Source organism: Achroia grisella, unplaced genomic scaffold (genome assembly GCF_030625045.1).
Source record: "Achroia grisella isolate CSIRO2021 unplaced genomic scaffold, CSIRO_AGI_Agris_v1 utg3297, whole genome shotgun sequence".
Classification (NCBI taxonomy): Eukaryota; Metazoa; Arthropoda; class Insecta; order Lepidoptera; family Pyralidae; genus Achroia; species Achroia grisella.
In genome coordinates this window covers 88,392-107,061 of record NW_026712802.1, presented here as the reverse complement: position 1 = coordinate 107,061, position 18,670 = coordinate 88,392, and the positions used below count along the sequence as shown (strand labels likewise).

The 18,670-nt window shown below is 30.1% G+C and overlaps 1 protein-coding gene and 1 non-coding gene across 2 annotated transcripts; one reads left to right on the top strand and one right to left on the bottom strand.

Annotated features, from left to right (window-relative positions):
• Nucleotides 1–2,315: 2,315 nt before the first annotated feature.
• On the top strand, nucleotides 2,316–3,851 carry LOC131843783 (glutaryl-CoA dehydrogenase, mitochondrial). The gene has a single exon (XM_059192529.1). It carries the CDS (start codon nucleotides 2,550–2,552, stop codon nucleotides 3,819–3,821), a length of 1,272 nt encoding a protein of 423 aa, XP_059048512.1. The 5' UTR covers nucleotides 2,316–2,549; the 3' UTR covers nucleotides 3,822–3,851.
• A 572-nt stretch (nucleotides 3,852–4,423) lies between these two features.
• On the bottom strand, nucleotides 4,424–4,496 carry Trnaa-agc (transfer RNA alanine (anticodon AGC)). The gene has a single exon. It is a non-coding gene; the product is annotated as a tRNA-Ala (tRNA).
• Between the last annotated feature and the right edge of the window lie 14,174 nt (nucleotides 4,497–18,670).

The window sequence follows — 18,670 nt, the reverse complement described above, 5'->3', positions numbered from 1 at the left end:
TTTATATTTATTATTATTTACTGTGTTATTTAGTAGTTTGTATATTATACGAATTTGTATCTCTGTTAAATTCTATTACACGTAGGTATATCAAATAATACCTACTCAAAATATAAACTGACATATGTATACAACTTTTATAAATTTTGTAGATATCTATTACTATAAAAGACGATAAATTATGTATTAGATATCTTGCTTTTTAATTTACTTTACTCAAACGGCTTTGAGATATTTTTTATCTTTTCAAAGCTTTGCTCTGATCTTTGTATAAAATTTTAACGAAGGTAAAATTCTATGCCCGCAAGATTTCTGTAGGCGCTTTGTAGTAAGAACCGGAAAAATATATAACAGGTAAATAAAAAAATTAAATGTTTTTTTATTTTTCTCATAGTTGTCGTTACTTGTGCTGCTATAACTTGAGAAGTATAATTGGTATTCTGATGATTATATGACAGTATAACCAATTCTACCATTCATATTTTCGTTTTTCATTATATTATGTGTTTTTAAATACAATTTAGTGTGATAGTACACAATCACTGTAGCTTAATTACGCCTGTAATATGAGTATTGTATTCTATTTTCAAAATAAAAGAAGATATTTTTCTCTGCTGTTTGTTAAGTTGTGTTTATTTTTAATATATAAGTGTGAAAAGTCATGTAGTAAAACGCAATATTTCAAGAACTTTTCTTATATATAAAGCATATTGTTTAGGAAAAATTACCATGAATTGTATCTACGTCATATATACATGATGTTGTCCATCTCTATATTAATTTATATTCAAACGTATATTTGTATAATCTTTTCATTTTATTATATTAGGAAGATTTATTCTATTTTTAACATAAATGGCAAATTTGTAGCTATAGTATAATTTAGATATGAAATATTTTACTTTACAAAAAATCCCACGCACAAATTTTAGTAACCATACTCTTAAGTATCTATGTATTTATTTTAATATCTTGCTTCACTTACTTCATAATCTGCATAACTTGAATTGTCGTTGTACTGAGTTATGTACTCGCTTAGCAAATATTAAACTTGGACTAAGTTCCTCTACTCTTTGAGAGTAAGTATGTAATAACTACTACCGCAGCACGTAAGCTATTTTAACTATGCCCGTCCTACAAAAGTTTCGTTGAATTTTTACTGTGAGTTAAACTTTTATACATTTTTGCCGGGGGTTCATGTTATAAATTTAATATATTTATGCTTACTTAAAGAAATAGCTTTATGTGTAGTTTATCATTTGTATATATGTATTGATGTGATATGTATACCTACCTAGTATTTATAACATTAGGTCGGGAGGGGTTCGGTATATTTATTATTAATTACATTTTCAATCAAATTTACTAATGAACGACGTCTGTATACTTATCTTTCTCCATCCACAATTACAATTTATGAGTAGATCTCGGAGAAAAAACTATCATTCTATATTATACACAAAAGAAATATATTTTCAGTAACAATTAAAATATAGTCCCAGATTTATTGTAATTTTTTAAATGTTGTATTTTATCCTGTATAACACATTAGTATTAATGTAAATGGAATAAAATGTATTTTTAGTAATAATAACAACATAGACTATTTTATATCCAAAAATAAATAAAGCTTATTTATTATTCAGTCACGGTAATGGTTAGACGGAATAGAATAAAATAGGATGAAATTAAGTACTAGAAATAAATTCTAACCTTAATTAATGCATCTAACATGATTGTATAATTTAATAAGACATGATCGTGAAATACAATTTATATTTAAACCGATTATGATAAAATGATCAGTAAACTACATGTGTTTAAAAATTTACACGCTTGTGCTTTACGTTTTTAATTATTAATGCACACTAGACCTAAAATATACTTAGAACTACAAAATATAAATGGACCTTTCAATTTTAACTAAAATAGGTACCAACTGTTTATCTCAATATTATTGTTTACAATCCGATATCAGTATGTACTTGGTGGATTTAGCAATGCAAACAAAACTGTTATCAAGCTACTAACAAGTTATCATTAAATATAAAGTGACAAATATATTATTTTCATCATATTTACTCGCTATTATGAACAGTTAATAAAAATACATGTCACGATCAATTCTAAGACTTATTTAGAAGGCAATAAGAGCAAGAACATATGAAATAATAGCTGCCAGTAGTAGAAACGTTAAGATAATAATATACATTCACAAAAAGAATAAACAAATACGTGATAACATAATTGTCTGAGATAAAAGTGAAGTTAGCAACAATTATTGTAGTTACTGAATACTGTTGCATCAGAGAGAATATAACTCAGTTGATTGCAGCTCGTTGACAGTCAATATATGTATATTCTTTAAGTAAGGTGATCTCAATAAATTATTTGTTATTATTTCTTGTATAAACAGACCTTTAAAGTTCTAGTGATTAATCAATGACATTTAAATTTGATAATCCGAAGAAGATTGTGGCGAACCAAGTAATAGCTATTTCTAATTGTTATAGTAGTGCAAGTTGAATAAGTAAATAGTTATAATCAATATGTCTGTGCCACTGACAGGTAAATACTTCATTTCCCTCTTAGGAAAGAATAATAATTTAAGGGCTATATCAACCACAATTTCAAGGAATGCAAAGGTAAATTTCAATTGGGAAGATCCATTGAATTTAGATGGACAATTACATGACGACGAAAAGGCGATCCGAGACTCATTCAAAGCTTATTGCCAGGAAAAACTACTTCCAAGAATAATCGACGCAAATCGAAATGAAGTCTTCGATAAAAAAATATTCAAAGAAATGGGGGAGTTAGGTGCACTTGGTTGCACTATTAAGGGTTATGGATGTGCCGGTGTGTCGTATGTTACCTACGGATTACTCACACGGGAGGTAGACAGTATTGATTCTGCATACAGATCTGCTTTGAGTGTGCAGAGCAGTTTAGCTATGGGAGCTATAAACCTGTTCGGAAGTGAGGAACAGAAACAGAAATATTTACCTCTTATGGCTAAGGGTGAATTAATTGGTTGTTTTGGACTAACTGAACCGAACTTCGGTAGTGATGCCGGTGGTTTAATAACTAAAGCTAAGTACGATTCAAAATCTAAAACATATTCACTGTCGGGCTCTAAAACATGGATCACAAATGCACCTATTGCAGATATACTTGTGGTATGGGCAAAGGACGATGAAGATAAAATAAGAGGTTTTATTATCGAACGATCGCAAGTCAAAAAAGGTTTGGCTACGCCCAAAATCAATGGAAAATTTTCCTTGCGAGCATCGGAAACGGGCATGATATTGCTCGACGAAGTGGTTGTACCGGAGGATAGTTTATTGCCTGACGCAATAGGTCTGAAGGGGCCGTTTGGATGTCTCAATAACGCGCGGTATGGGATCGCTTGGGGCGCTCTAGGCTCGGCCGAATCGTGTTTGCGCATTGCCCGACAGTACACATTAGATAGGAAACAATTTGGAAAACCGCTCGCATCGAAACAGCTGATACAGAAGAAGTTAGCCGACATGCTGATTGAGATAAATGTAGGATACCAGGCTTGTTTGAGGGTTGGACGTTTAATAGATCAAAATGAAGCGGCACCTCAAATGACCTCGATTATTAAAAGAAATAGTTGCGGAAAGGCATTAGAAATCGCGAGAGCGGCCAGAGATATCCTTGGCGGTAATGGCATATCAGATGAATATCACATTATAAGGCACGTAATGAATTTGGAAGCGGTTAACACTTATGAAGGTACTCATGATATTCATGCGTTAATATTAGGAAGGGCTATTACTGGGATACCAGCATTTTAAAATGCTATAAATAAAACAAAGACGTTCGAATATTTCGAATATCGAATATGAATATAATAACTATGTTTCATTAATTATATAAAAATCTATGATATCATTATTACTAATTACATATTAGTTATGTATAAAATGATTGGATAAGATATTTTTTGTTTTCTTGACTTAGAAATGTTTATATCTCATCTGCAAAAAAAAACTATATGCAAAAAATAATCTATGATGAAGGATCATATAACAAAATAAATTTTCAAATCGGTCATCTGCGAGTTTATTTTATGCAAATTAACGAACAATAAAATTTTTCCTCTTTATATTATTGGTATAGATTTAATCAGTTAATTTATAAAGTGTTTTTAATATACATATATCAAAAAGAACTTGATTTACTTATTATTCAGATTCCTAAAGGAAATAGAAAAATATGTAATAACATATACGTATTCTTATATTATATTAAAAAGAGTAGAAATAATTAAGATGTGAAGTGTGTTATGTAAAAGTTAAAAATAATTATAAATATGTAAGGAATGATAGGAAGGAATTAATTAGGTTATGTATGATAAATTGAAAATAATATAACTAAAATACAGAACAAAAATGATTGGAGGCGCCGGGTATCGATCCCGGTACCTCTCGCATGCTAAGCGAGCGCTCTACCATCTGAGCTACGCCCCCAGTGTTCAATGTTTTGAAATTTATAATCATATAGTAGGCATACTTTTTCTACGCATTGTAGAAATTATTTTTTTAATAGACTTATTTATAATAATGAATAATTCTATAATTAACTTTATATTTCATATTACAGCTTTTATTAGCTTTCATATTATAGCTTTAGCTTACTAAAAAAATATTATTACATACCAGAATTTTCTGTACTGGCACAGATAACTTAAAACTGGTAAACTAATTTTAGACTATCTGATAGAATAAAATAAAATTTTAAAGGCCACTTTAAAAAATAAAAATTTGAAGCATGTTATAGAAGCATATTTATAGATTAATAGTATTAGAATTAATTTGTAGACTTACAAGCGCCTGATGATTAGATTGTGGCAATTATCATACTGTATGCTGAATTTATCTTAAGTAGACATTTAATAGTAAGGAACCATATAGAAATGTTAGTGATTATGGTGATACAGTTAACATTGTATTCCACATAAAAAAAAATATTTCATAATAATATTGAAATTGACTTCGTAATATTGAAAAGTGAATACGCTAGAGAAGTAAACTCCAGTAATTGTAAAGGGACTCAATAAATTATTTACATCGTTTGAAAACTTTTGTATAAAATAATAATATAATATTTAAAAATAATAATAATAATACTTCTTTATTGGAACTCAATAATAATATTTTACAAAGTAGGGTAGTGTAATGATAACAGCCAGCAAATAGTAATATCAGTGTGTAAAGTAAGTGCATAGTTGGATATAGTAGACGGTTTGCAAATAATTAAAGTTAGATAACTAAACATAATAAAAATAAAAGTATTTCAATAATAATATTTTATAGACATCTCTACTATGAAGTCATAATTTCACTGAACTAGACTATTAAATCGAAAGAGTTCTAGTGTTAATATTGAATGATTTCTTAAGTACAATTCGAAATATAGAAAGTACCTACTGATTTGAAGTACATTGTAGCCTATTATCGTCAGGAATATTCGTAGGCAAGGAGTTCAGATTGAGCCAAAATATTACGGTTCCTCCGAATATTTATTTTAATAAGACGATAAGAGAATAGGAAGGGTGCGGCTTCGGCTTCGGAGGGTTATGACGAATCGACGAACGGCGTAACATGGACATTTTATAAGTACCAAATTAATATATATATTAGGGCAGGTATTGAAATTTTAACAAAGACTCTTAATTTCTTTTAAGATATTAGTTTAAAATTATTATTGTTTGGTATATAAATTGTCACTTGGTGAAATTTCATCTTTACATATTGTAATTGGTTATATATAAACACATTTTTTTCCTATGAAGCAAAAACAGATTAGTAGCATTTTATTTATATATTTACCTCCAGAAGGCATTATTCAATTATAAAGAATATGCAAAGCAGAAAAATAAGCGCCTCATACATTTTTATAACCAAAGCTTTTATATTTTGAGGGTTAAGTTATAACATGTAAATTATGCCCTATTGTGGTTTAAGATTACAAAGATCAGTGATCGTAATTTACCATTAGCCGGCATATCCTTCAAAATTATTTAATCTGTTGGTATTTACTAGAATAATATAATTATATTATACCATGTTAGATATATCTGTCCCTTAATTAATTCACAATAATCCAGTAACTTTTTCACAGATAAAATCTTTTATTTATTTGCAACATTAATATTGGTATTGGTATTTATCAGAAGTAGACTATTAAAAGTAGTCTGTTTGGGTACCCAGTCTCACTATTTCAGTTGTAGTGTAATTAGGTTAGTGCGATTAGGTAATATGAACGGCAACAGACTAATTTTTTAAAACACCACCCTGATCATCTGAATGAATGGCTGTCCTGCACAGTGCGGTTTTCTAGAAACTTTTTGCCACGCACAGCCACATTGTAGTTTCACCTTCCAGCAATGGTATTTCCGGACTGATACAATACTGAAACCTTCAAAGAGCTTATTTCTTATTAAAAGACCGGCAAAGCACTTGCAATTCCCCTGTGTTGCGGGTGCTCATGGGCGGCGGTAATCACTTACCTGTTGGTATCATCAGGCTGTGCTCTAAAAAATCGTGCTATTCATGTATATAGGCGACGATGACAGCTTACCATCATCTATTACCTTGTTTGCTATTCAAATTACATAAAAAATAAATTGGCTGATCCGTTATAACCCAACGTTCCCTACTCATAGTAGCAAAACATAAGTACAATGTCGTGAAAACGAGCGGTTATGTGATAGTACACCTACTAAAATATCACTTTATGTGCGTGACGATCACAGTTATTGTTTATCACACATATAATAAGCCCGTCGTCGCTGTTGCATGGGAATTATCTGTAATATCAGGAAAAGGGGAGCCAGACGAGGAGATAGAGTATATATTGAACATTAAATGTAATTAATATCTTATTTTGCCAATACACATCATGTCTATATTATCTTTATCAAGCTGCATAATGGTTAGAAGTATTTTTTAATTCAATATTTATATTACAGTCACAAAAAACATCGTACAATATATTTAACCAGTTATTTTCAAGTAGAACATTAACACATACTGATTTTACTATATGTAAAGAAGATGTAAATATGTATTTAATGTGGAAGTATTTTTTGTTTGATTTTAATAAATAGTTCTTAAAATACGTCACAGTAGGTAAATAATTAGAAAAGTAATTATATATACGGTGTGTACATAGGATTTAGATATGTGTAACATTTAAATAGGCATAGGTACGCCTCTAGTTTGCCTGTCTCATATTTTAACAAGTAATTTCTTTCTAGAAAACGATTATTGATACGTTTTACAAGATAGAGGTGTTTTGGATTAGCGGAAGATAGCTTTCAATGTCTGTATGTTTGATGAAAAATTGTTATTTAAATTTAGAGACTAAGCGAAACGTTTTACGTGGAGCGATTATGTTCATCCATGCGAGACAAATATATAACATATACATACATATATATAAATTATACATACACATACATAGTAAATATATACATAGATAGAAAGGGGATAAATATATCTACTTACAACATTTCACAATGGAAACGGCTGACTATTAAAATTAGGAGTAATATCGGAGTAGTGTTGGCGAGCAGCATGGATCCTAGATCGCCTCGTATGCGAATTTATTTATTTTTTATTTATTAAAACTTTAATGCACAAATACATAAATAGGTACACATGGCGCGGTGCATTAAGAAATTGAAATTGAAATCTAAAAAAAATAAAATAATAAGAAGAATTATAGATAGATTTAACATACAACTGTGACAATATTATCCTTTTTTTAGCGTGGGTTCTAGGTTGTTTACTGGCGCTCTACAGACAAACGTTTAAACCAATAACCATGAAATATAAAGTAACAAATTGATATACAACAATATAGTGAACCACTCACAGCATGCCACGGTGAGAAGAACATATGCTATATTTTATAAGTACTAGTCAATCTATATGTACCTACCGAACTTATAAAACGAATTGGTGAAATATAAAAGTAGGCACAATAACAAAAACTATGTAGATATTTAATTCCGCGTGAAACAAAAACAATTTCTGTGCGCGACAAACGAATGCGGCCGCAAAGCGCCCCCTTTAGAAACCTCAATCTCGCTGCTCGTTATTTAAAATATTTATTTTAATAATACGATAAAGCGTTGGGGAGAAAAAGTGGTTTCCTTGAAACACCGTGGGGGCTTTGTGGCCTCACAGGTACTTATTTAAATACGAAGATGCAAAAAGTGTGTTTTAGGTTGTTCCCTTTGGTTTTGCGGTTGGGTAATAAGGTGTTAAGCCTACAAAATAGTGACGGCGTTATAAATTGGAGCTTTATAATATTGCCCACAGATATTTCCTCGAGATTTTGGTTTGATTACGATTTGATTATATCAAAAGTCATCTTTCAGGTAGATATTTCAAATTTTGTTTATTCTTGCGATAATGATACTGATACTAAAAGTATATATACAAGGTAACGCAAATTGAAAGAATTTTTTTATTTAGGAATTAATGTTCTTATTCAAATTTAAATAGTTTAACTTTTGAAACTATCACAAAATACTGTACTAAGACATGTAATATGTAAACTGTACAACCTACTGCGTATTATGGGGAAAGAGAAACAGAAAGAATTATTGCGAACTGGTAGGTATTTTTTCTATTCTACGGGTGTTGTTTTTCATGAAAGTTTTCACATTCTCGTTAGAAAAGTGGAGCAGTTGGAAAGTTTAGAGCAATTTGCATCTCTCTCTCTTCGGCTTGAATCACAATGAGCCACGAAAAGCAATTAATACTTGAAGTAGTCTGTTCCGGTTTAAAACTAAGTGCTCTTTTGAATTTTCATCCCAATTTACATGAGCGCAAGTCGATTCTTCAATAATGCGTGAGTTTATAACGAGGACAATTAGGTTACGGATTTTCTTTGTTAGAATCTAGATTTCTATAAGATGATGGTTTGTGAAAGTTGTTAGCTGTTAACTAATTTTAGTCCGTGCGAATGGAAATATAAGTTGTATCCTATGTGATGGAAATACTTATACAATATACACCCAGATCAATACATAGTGAATCATATTCAGCAATACAAATGTTTGTGTCGTACGAGGGATTGAACTCGCGACCATCGGATATGCGGCGTGATAAACCGCTAGACTACCGAGGCAGTCATATATTTAGATGGAATAAGCGAAACAACAAACATGTATTGATTGTTATACACTATTATAAATTTTATTTAATTCCATCTGTATAAACTTTGACAGGTGAGTGAATAATATATATTCAAAGTATTTTTACAAACAAACTACTTCGAACAAAGAGTTAGTCTAGCCATTCAAAAGAGGAACGCTGCCAGTATGAACCTTGCCTAGAGTAATCCATTTTTAATAATATATTTTAGATATTATATCATATATTTTAAGGTTTTTAATTTTAGGTTCTCAGTTGTACAATTAAGTTATGTAATTACATTTGATAATGAAATAAAAATTAAATATTTTATGTTTATAGTAGGAAGTAGGATTGTGTACAGTTCGTGAGCTGTGATGTTCGTGTGATGGAAGATTTATGTCTCAGGTACTGGCCAGTATGCATAAGATGAGTTATAAGAAAGTAGCTGTAACAACAGTTACATGTAAATAAAGAAGCCTATGGCATTCAGGTATATAAAGGTAAGCCTGCTGTTTTCTCTATTATACACAGCTCATGAGACATAACGTGGAGATAGAATATCATAAATATCGATATAATGTCGTAAAGTAAGTACAGAAAAAAATGCTGTATCAACCTGTAATCTATCATCAATAATGCTACATAAGTAGCTAGGACAGTAAGGTACACAAAAAAATCTAATATCGAATAGCGAATGTCCTTCTTTTTGAAGTTGGTTAAAAATTAATAAGCAAAGAATTTGATTCTAATTAGCTGTCTAGTTGCTATGTGATACTAAATACTTTATCCGTTGTTACGCCAGCGATTAGCATGGCGGAACAAACTCTGTTTTTTTTCTCAGTAAAGAAATTATTTCGCTGACTTTATTGGTTCAGGGCATCTTAGTGATTAATGCCATAGAATGACCGGATATTTAATATTTAACACTATATATATTAATAATTTTTATATTGTTAAAACAATATGTACAAATATACATAAATGAATAAATATGTAACTATATATAATATGAAAGTAAAATGTAATCAAATTAGAAATTTACATTAAATAATTAAAGCCGATTCTGATTAAAATTGTATTGTATTAAGTGTAAACAAAACTTATTTATATAAATAAAATGATTAAACCTATTCTTTTACTCGTATAAAATAATTAATTTGTATTGAACTTCATTATCAATAATAAGTAACTTATTTCTAATATATTTATAACGGAGTGCAATAAAGTAAATATTTATTTTAGGTTTTCCATTTCTGTAATATAAATCGGAAAAAAACAACTCCTTTGAGGTATTGACTATATTTTGTAGAAGGTCATAAAACGATTCCATTATCATTTACAATGCAAATTACTATAAATCCAGATTCTAATCGTTGTTTAAACTCGTACATTCAGAGGCAATTGCCCATTTTCACGGAACACCATCCAAGGCCTCCTTTTAGTACACACGAAGATTGCTTGTTTAATTTTATCAATTACCATATTTTTTAAGTTAACATCTGTTGGTTTACCCTTTGAAAATTATAATTAGGAATTTTGACTTGGTATTTTTAGTAAAAACAACCGCTAATGTCATGGATAATTATGTTTTCGTATAACAAATTTAAATCTCTATATAAGTACCGGACTTTCATAATTCGTTTAATATGAATAATGACAGGCTGAATTGTTTCGAGTAGGCGAGCAAAAGCATTTTATTTTTAGTCATTAATTCAGATCCTAGCTACATATGGAAGTTATTGTTTCATAATATTTAACTACATATTCCATTATTTTATAAGACAAATAAAAATATGTTCTATCTACCTTCAACCTATTTAAAAAAAAAAAAAAGAAATATTGTTTATTTAAACACGTTGTTAATATATCAGCAACACTGTAAATTCAATGTATTAATGATTGAATTTAGAATGTTTCTGTAAATTCGATCTTTAATAGATTGAATTTACAGTATTTCAGAAAATACAATTCGAATTTACGATTATTTGAATTCCTTGTCAATAAAAATTTATCACCAACATCCATACTAAATAGTGCGTATATTATATTCTATTACATGTATACTATTACATTATTTTCATGTAATGTGCAGTATTAGGTAAAGGCATTTTTTTTACTTCCTACCTATCGGTATCTGCTTGGCCTACTGCATAAGTTGAATACACATTTTAAGTTATTAGGAGGATACAATAACTAGTCAAATACAATAAAAAATATTAGAATGCAGATAGAAATTTATAGTGAGCAAGTTTCAAATTAATACATAATTAGGTAAATCAACTATCATAAATTAATGTAGTTTACATTGCGAAATGGAAACCTAGGCATCTACAGTTGTATGTACAGAGGACAAGTGCATATCAAATACCTAACGAGCATTGTACTTGTAAGAACGAGCCAACAGCAAGCTACCTACTAGTGTGAAGTTGGGAACGGTCGTTGCACGCGTGACAAATTGTTGCAGTAATGAGAGGCGTGGTTCTGTGTTTATAATCGTATATACTTGTACAGAGTACGTTTCACATGTTTAATAAAAAACTGGAATATTGAATTTAAAAATACTTTTTTTACGGATAGGGATCAGTGAAAGAGGAAGACATACTCCGCCGACCCCAAATAATGGGATAAAGGCAAGGCAATGGTAATGACTTAGATTTCACCGGGATAGGGTTTGTATAAAGTCATCTAAAGAGTTTTATCTGCGACATGTACGTTTACAGCTTAGCTTTCATTGAAGCTGTGATCTGAAAGTGCAATTAAAAAGTATTGAAATCTGAAAACTCTAACAGTCATACTAAAATAACGCAATTATTGAACGATTGAAAAAATATTTCTAACTAGCTGTACCCGCGGTTTTATCCGTGTGTAATGTATAGTAGACTATATTTGTTATTTTGATGTATGAGCTACATTATTGGGAACTTTCATTAATATACATTCAATAGTTTTTGCATGAAAGAGTAACAAACATCCATGCATCCATAATAATGGATGGATATCCATAATAAGACATCACAAACATCCGCATTTATAATACTAATAAGAAACCATATAAGTATAAATATGTCTAACTCGACAATAGAAATATTATAATAATTTCAACAAACAGATTAAAACTATAACCAGATATTTAAAGATAAATTTGAACATAACTTACATTGAAAATTATAACGTATAATATATGCTCTAGCTAGTATAAAACAGTTATAACATTAGTTCTAACTTTTTGCGGCTATGGAAACAGGAGAGTAGTTGAAAAAGTTAGTGCAAAAACATTGCATTGGAAAGCAGCCAGGGACACGCGGAAGGCGTTACTGGAATCTATAGCTCCTACTGCAGAACATCCATGCATTTATTAAGTCTATATTGCATGCATGCAGCAACCTAATACAGTTTATATACCTATATAAAGTTATATATTTATCAGTGTTGTGTTGTGACCTGAAGATAGAATTTCACTATATTGGTTGTAATTTAGTTACACAGTTTGATTTGCTGTTGTTTTAATGATATATTGTCAACAAGCGTATTGTTTACGTAATTAATAATGGATTTATGGATACATGTAGGTAGGTAACATATATATTTTGACGATTATAGTTGTTAGAGACATTTACAGCTATCGACATTTTCGTAAACGGAACATCTAATATAACTAATAAAAGTAAACGTAACTTGTTAATCTTTCAGATCAATTTGGTCTCCTATTGGTATTTTTCATTACCAGAGAGAAATATAAATTTATATTATAATTTGTTGGTATCTATATCGGTTATCGGTATATTCGGTGTCACGACATCTGGGTTTCTGACTTAAGTCGAGGTAGTAAACTTTCAGAACTACATTGATTTAGTTTAACATTGTCTCAGTAGATTGTATGGTAGATGGATAAATGTTATATAAAGAGGTGTTATAGGAGTAAAAATAAAATCTCCAAATGGCAGACAGGGTTGTCAAGAGCGTGAACCGGTACATCGTTAGGCGTAGAGTTTTCTTTTGTCTCAAGGGTTGCGAACTCGCTTGTTATTCTCGCTTTTGTTGGTGACCCGCCCCTGGCCTTCTTTTTACTTATTCATTGCGTGTTTTTTTTTTCAAGGTACAGAGACTATGAAATATTTAGGCCACAATCTGCTAAGACAGGATTTTCCAACGTACATGGTATTGTTCTGCAGGTATTTTATTGCACTCCTTTGTTTTATTCATATGTGGTATTCACGGGTTTTTGATATTTATCATTAAAATTTGTTTGTATTATATTTGCAAATTCTACACAGTAATTTTTCATTATATCGTTGTATTTACTGGATAAGTAAGATGTGCTTACATTGTCCTATAATTCATTAATTTTATTATTATAATAAAAACGTTAAATGTGATGAAACATATATTAAATAAACATTTTAACATGTTTTCAAATTAAATTATTAATTAATGAATATAAAAAAGAGATTGTATTATATTGTGTAAATAACAGAATGATTTAGGTCCGTTATTTTTTTATTTCGGCGTTTTTATTGTAATTTGGCAGCCAGTATAATAAAAATAACACATAAGAAAACGTTCCACAAAAGAACTTAACAATTTCTTACGTCATATCTATCTTCAATAAATTAAGGACTATGTATAAAAACTAATTGCATTGCCTGTAATCATTTGAACATACATATATTATGAGATAAAATATTCAATAATAAAGAGGTATCAAAATAATACAAATATTTATAAAAATAATAGTGAACAAGCTGCAAGAAACACATATAGATAGATAAACCTTTTGTACGTTACATATACATATGACGATTTACAGGCATCCACAGATATCATTCATCTGCATAAGTCTTTATTTTTTAGTTTATTTAGCTTCCATAAAACGAGCTGGATTACACGATATACCATTAATCAAGAGCACGAAACTCCAAACACTCGTATAGGCCCGACCTATCTCAATCCGAACCGAGCTTTACGACCCTCACAAAAAGAGGGCGCTTGTGGCCCATTGGCATCTTTGCTTAAAAATTCAATATGGCTAAACGTACTTGGACCACCGGATATATCACGTGGAAGCAATTTGAACACCTCTCCACCGAGCACTAAACTTTATTTATGGTAAGCCTTTGCACTCACTGGATTGCCCACATATAGAGTTTCAAAGCAATTCGGTAGTAACAGATTAAATATATTATCCATTTTGTTAGTACTATACTTTTAGTATCAATCATAATATGACTTAGTAGATGTTATATTTACACCTATTTATCAGTTAATGACAACTGAAAGAGTTAAATTTTTGTCTTTTAAAATGTATTTTTTATATTAAAATGGATTTAGAAAAATTGAAAATGACAATATGAGACACACATACTACTGACTAGACTATTCGTTATATATATAATGCAGATATTTGAAGTATTGGTTACAGACATATTAGATAACACTGACTGTAAATAGGTATATAGATATAAAGGCAATTCATTAAAACTTTGTAGTATTTATTGAGGCATACTATCACCCACTGTTTCAGTGATTTTTAAAGATTTTCTACAAAACGGAATATATGAATTAATTAGATATTTTTCTTTATTTCAAATATATAACATTAGTATTAGTGTGAAATTGTACGATTATCAGAAGGTTGGTATATCTAATACTGTATGATGTAGAAGGAAATGCAAATAGTTTGGTTGTATTCATATTATACAATGATAACACTATCATATATCTGTCAATGTCATAGTAATTATCATTACTGTCAGTCAATACCTACGCTATTATGTTGTTCATTCTATCCCTTTTTTATGTTATGTCGGGCTCCGTATACACGTGTAATAATTACTGTTGTAATAATTAATTAACAATACAAGAAATACCGAATTCTGTTGTTTCTCTGCTTCCACCACCACCTTCATATCATCAATTAATTGATAAAATCATGAATAAATTAAGAATTTGTCACAATATAATAATATAGTATACATACTATTCAATGTGTGAATGTGTCAGAAAGTTACAATTAAATACAGAATCCGAGGTTAGCCATCGTTTACAAGGAAGCGTACTCGGTCTAATTAGGTTAAGGATACGAAAGTCAATAAGAATAGAATTAATTATATGTATGTATCATTTAGACGACTTCGGTTTAGCGGTTAAGTACATTGCTACACTTGCACGGTCGTCGGTTCAATTCCTTGCACGGTACAAACATTTATTCATTTATGAATATAATTTTTTGTATTGTTCTTTGGTATTAGTACCACAAAAACATATGTTTTTTTATTCATATTTATTATTATGTATTTACAAAAAATGTGTCTAAAACATCCATCAGTTTCTAATAACATAACCAAGGTTTGCTTACCTACTACATGGCACTGTCTGAATTCTCCAGGGATATTAATATTATCATTAGCTTAATGTGGAAGTGACAAACGTATTACCCTTATTTTATGAGGGTTAATGGTTTTCGTTACAAAAGTACCCATATTATTTTGTAATGATTGTTATTGATATTGGTCATTAGAAGTTATACTCTCTATGTCATTCTTTGCACTGTAACACAATCGGCATCGTACTTGACGATAAAAATAATTTAAAAACATAAATATAAACATGCTATTTCTATGCTAAACATGCTTAAACAAACATGCTTCGAAAGAATAATATTAATTATCTAAGTGAATATCGTTGCCATGTTGTATGTGGAAGATTGAGGAGGTCTAATGGCTCAATCATATGCTTTTTTAGGACATATAAAACCAAGTTTAGTTGACACTTACCTACTTTCGTTACACTTGAAAAAAAAAACAATGGTTTATTACTGATACGCCTTAATCGTTTTTAAAAAAGTCATAAGCATTTGGTTATCTCAGGTACTATGTGTCTACAATAGATCTATGTAGGTCGCAGTGCTACAGGTGCTACAAAAATCTGACAATAGCCCAAACAAACCAATAAAAAAAAAAAATGTGTCTACAATTAACATTATAAGTAACAAAATCACTCATGCTTCATTGTTGATAGGCCCGGATTGTCTAGCCAATTGTGAATTAAATTATGAAGGACTTAAAAGAGATTTACAAGTCAAAAGAACTTGGACGCGGCCCTTTACTTTGATTTGTCCCTTTGTTCTCTTAAATAAGACGCCATTTGTAGATCTTATATCCTATATAATGGTAGTGCCCCTCTTAAATCATACCTCGCTCTCATTTTTAAAGCCCTCAACATTTAATAGCTTGCAATTGGTTTCTGGTGGTAATGGTATAAATATCAGAATCATGAGCTTTTTTAATGCTTTATCATATCCAATTATATTATTAGCATTATATATATGATCTCATACAATGCAGATGTATAAATTGTTCATTAACCTTACATGAAATTATTATAAAATATTCATAGATTTGATTTTTTCTTTATAATCGATAAACTCCGAAAACTACTTTATCGACCGATTTTAAAAATTCTTACAACTATGGCACAGATAGTATAATATTATGTACCTATATAAGCTTCATTGTTAAAGAGTAATAAGCTCTACTTCATTTAAAAAGGTAAAGATTCTTACTGCAATAGCTCTCGTGCATATATAGAGGTTTACTCGCTACTAATTCATTTTCAATCTTTAAAAGCTGCAACTTTACAAACTGCTGCGTTATATGTACATTGATCTATTAAAATCACATGAAGCCGCTACTATGGAATACTCAAACAAAATCGCATATATATTAGTAAAAATAAAATATGAACACGTCATAATTTAACATGAAGTATTTGAAGCTATTTTCTAATGCACATGGTGGAATTGGCAATATCCTGATTAAAATCGTTCTGGCGTACATTCAACTCGTGCCAAACATTTAAAAGATTTACGTTAAATGTTCCTGTTTTCTCAAGAGACTACACCAGAACAAGGAACGATGAAGAGAATGATAGAAAAAGGCCCTAGCTAGGTTAGGTGACCACAAGATGGGCTATATATTTACGATTAAACAGTCAGGTATCCTGTCTCAGCCGTAGTAAAACACGCACCTTTAATCTTAATTTTTTATTTGGGTATGGTAAGTAAAATGTTAGTATCATGAAAATCGATATAACGTATTGAAAGATGGCACTATACGTAAAGGTTTATTTAATCTACTGAAAGTATATTACAAAATGTAAATAAAAATAAGATTTTCTGGGTTATTCATTTAAAATGATAAATAAAACAATTCGCGGTTAGGGGATCACGCTTGGTTACGTCGCTTGATATAAATTTAAATATAATGGGCAAATAAGAGACTATTAAATTTTAATGATATTTATAGGAAGAAACCGTTATAACTTTATACCACTTTGTGTACTATGGAACATATTTTTGTACAGTTTATTAGGAGGTATTTATATATAGGAGTTTATTTATATATAGGAGTGAAGACTGTGTAACAAAGATTTTACATAGATATTGCTTATCGCATTCAATCTGAATCTCTGAATCTTTAACTTCTCTATGTTCAAGGGGACGGGAAGTTAAATATTTGAAGGATAGATATTTCTCTACTATTACACACAAATCTTCTCTTCTTCACAAAGCGTAATTGAGTTAACACATTCATATAGTTTTCATATCTGCCAATATGCCAAAATCATCGAAAATGCCGAAGGATGTCATTCTCGTCAGAGGATAGTCGATAAATTGCACGCTATGCGAATAACAAGCAGGGCCCTGACGTCAGCCCCACATAAATTAAATTTATAATCAACCTGACTCACCCCCAAATAAAATTAAATTATACCTGCCACTGGTAACTTCGGCAAAACATTTACATTTCTCCCTTGAAAAACTGTAATTCATGAAATCCATTTCAGTGCTTCAAAGAGCCAAGTCACTTTGTCATTGCATTATAAAAGCTTTAAGGTCTCTTTGGTTTGAAACTTATTTATATGGTGTACTTAATTAAACACGGGCGTTTCCGTTATTATGTCCGCCTTATGGATAATTTAATTTATTATGGTTATTCATATAAACAATGTTACGCTTTTCATTTTATGTTTGAGAGATAGCTTTGTGTGATTCGTGGGGAAAATTATTGTTATTTGCTTAATGAGACTGGTTTTATTACGTTGATATAAAACCGCATAATTTTGCAAATTACCACATAAAAATAACATGAAATCATTTACATTTTCTGTTGTAATCTCATGATATAGATAATTGATGACAAGAAAAATACATATATGCCTTAGGGATAATATATAGGCATATTTTCTTTGTATGTAGTATATTTGGACAAAAAACTTAATTTTAAACTTTCGTGTTTAATATACATTATTTAAATTATTAACCGGGTCTTAACACGAATAATTTTATGGCAAATAAAGGTATTTACCTCTCCCGATAAAGATAGGTCCTTAGCCTTCCTGGACATCCTAGTTATGGTGAGATCCGATGGCTCGGTTACACACACAGTATACCGGAAACCAACACACACAGATAGATACCTACATGCCTCCTC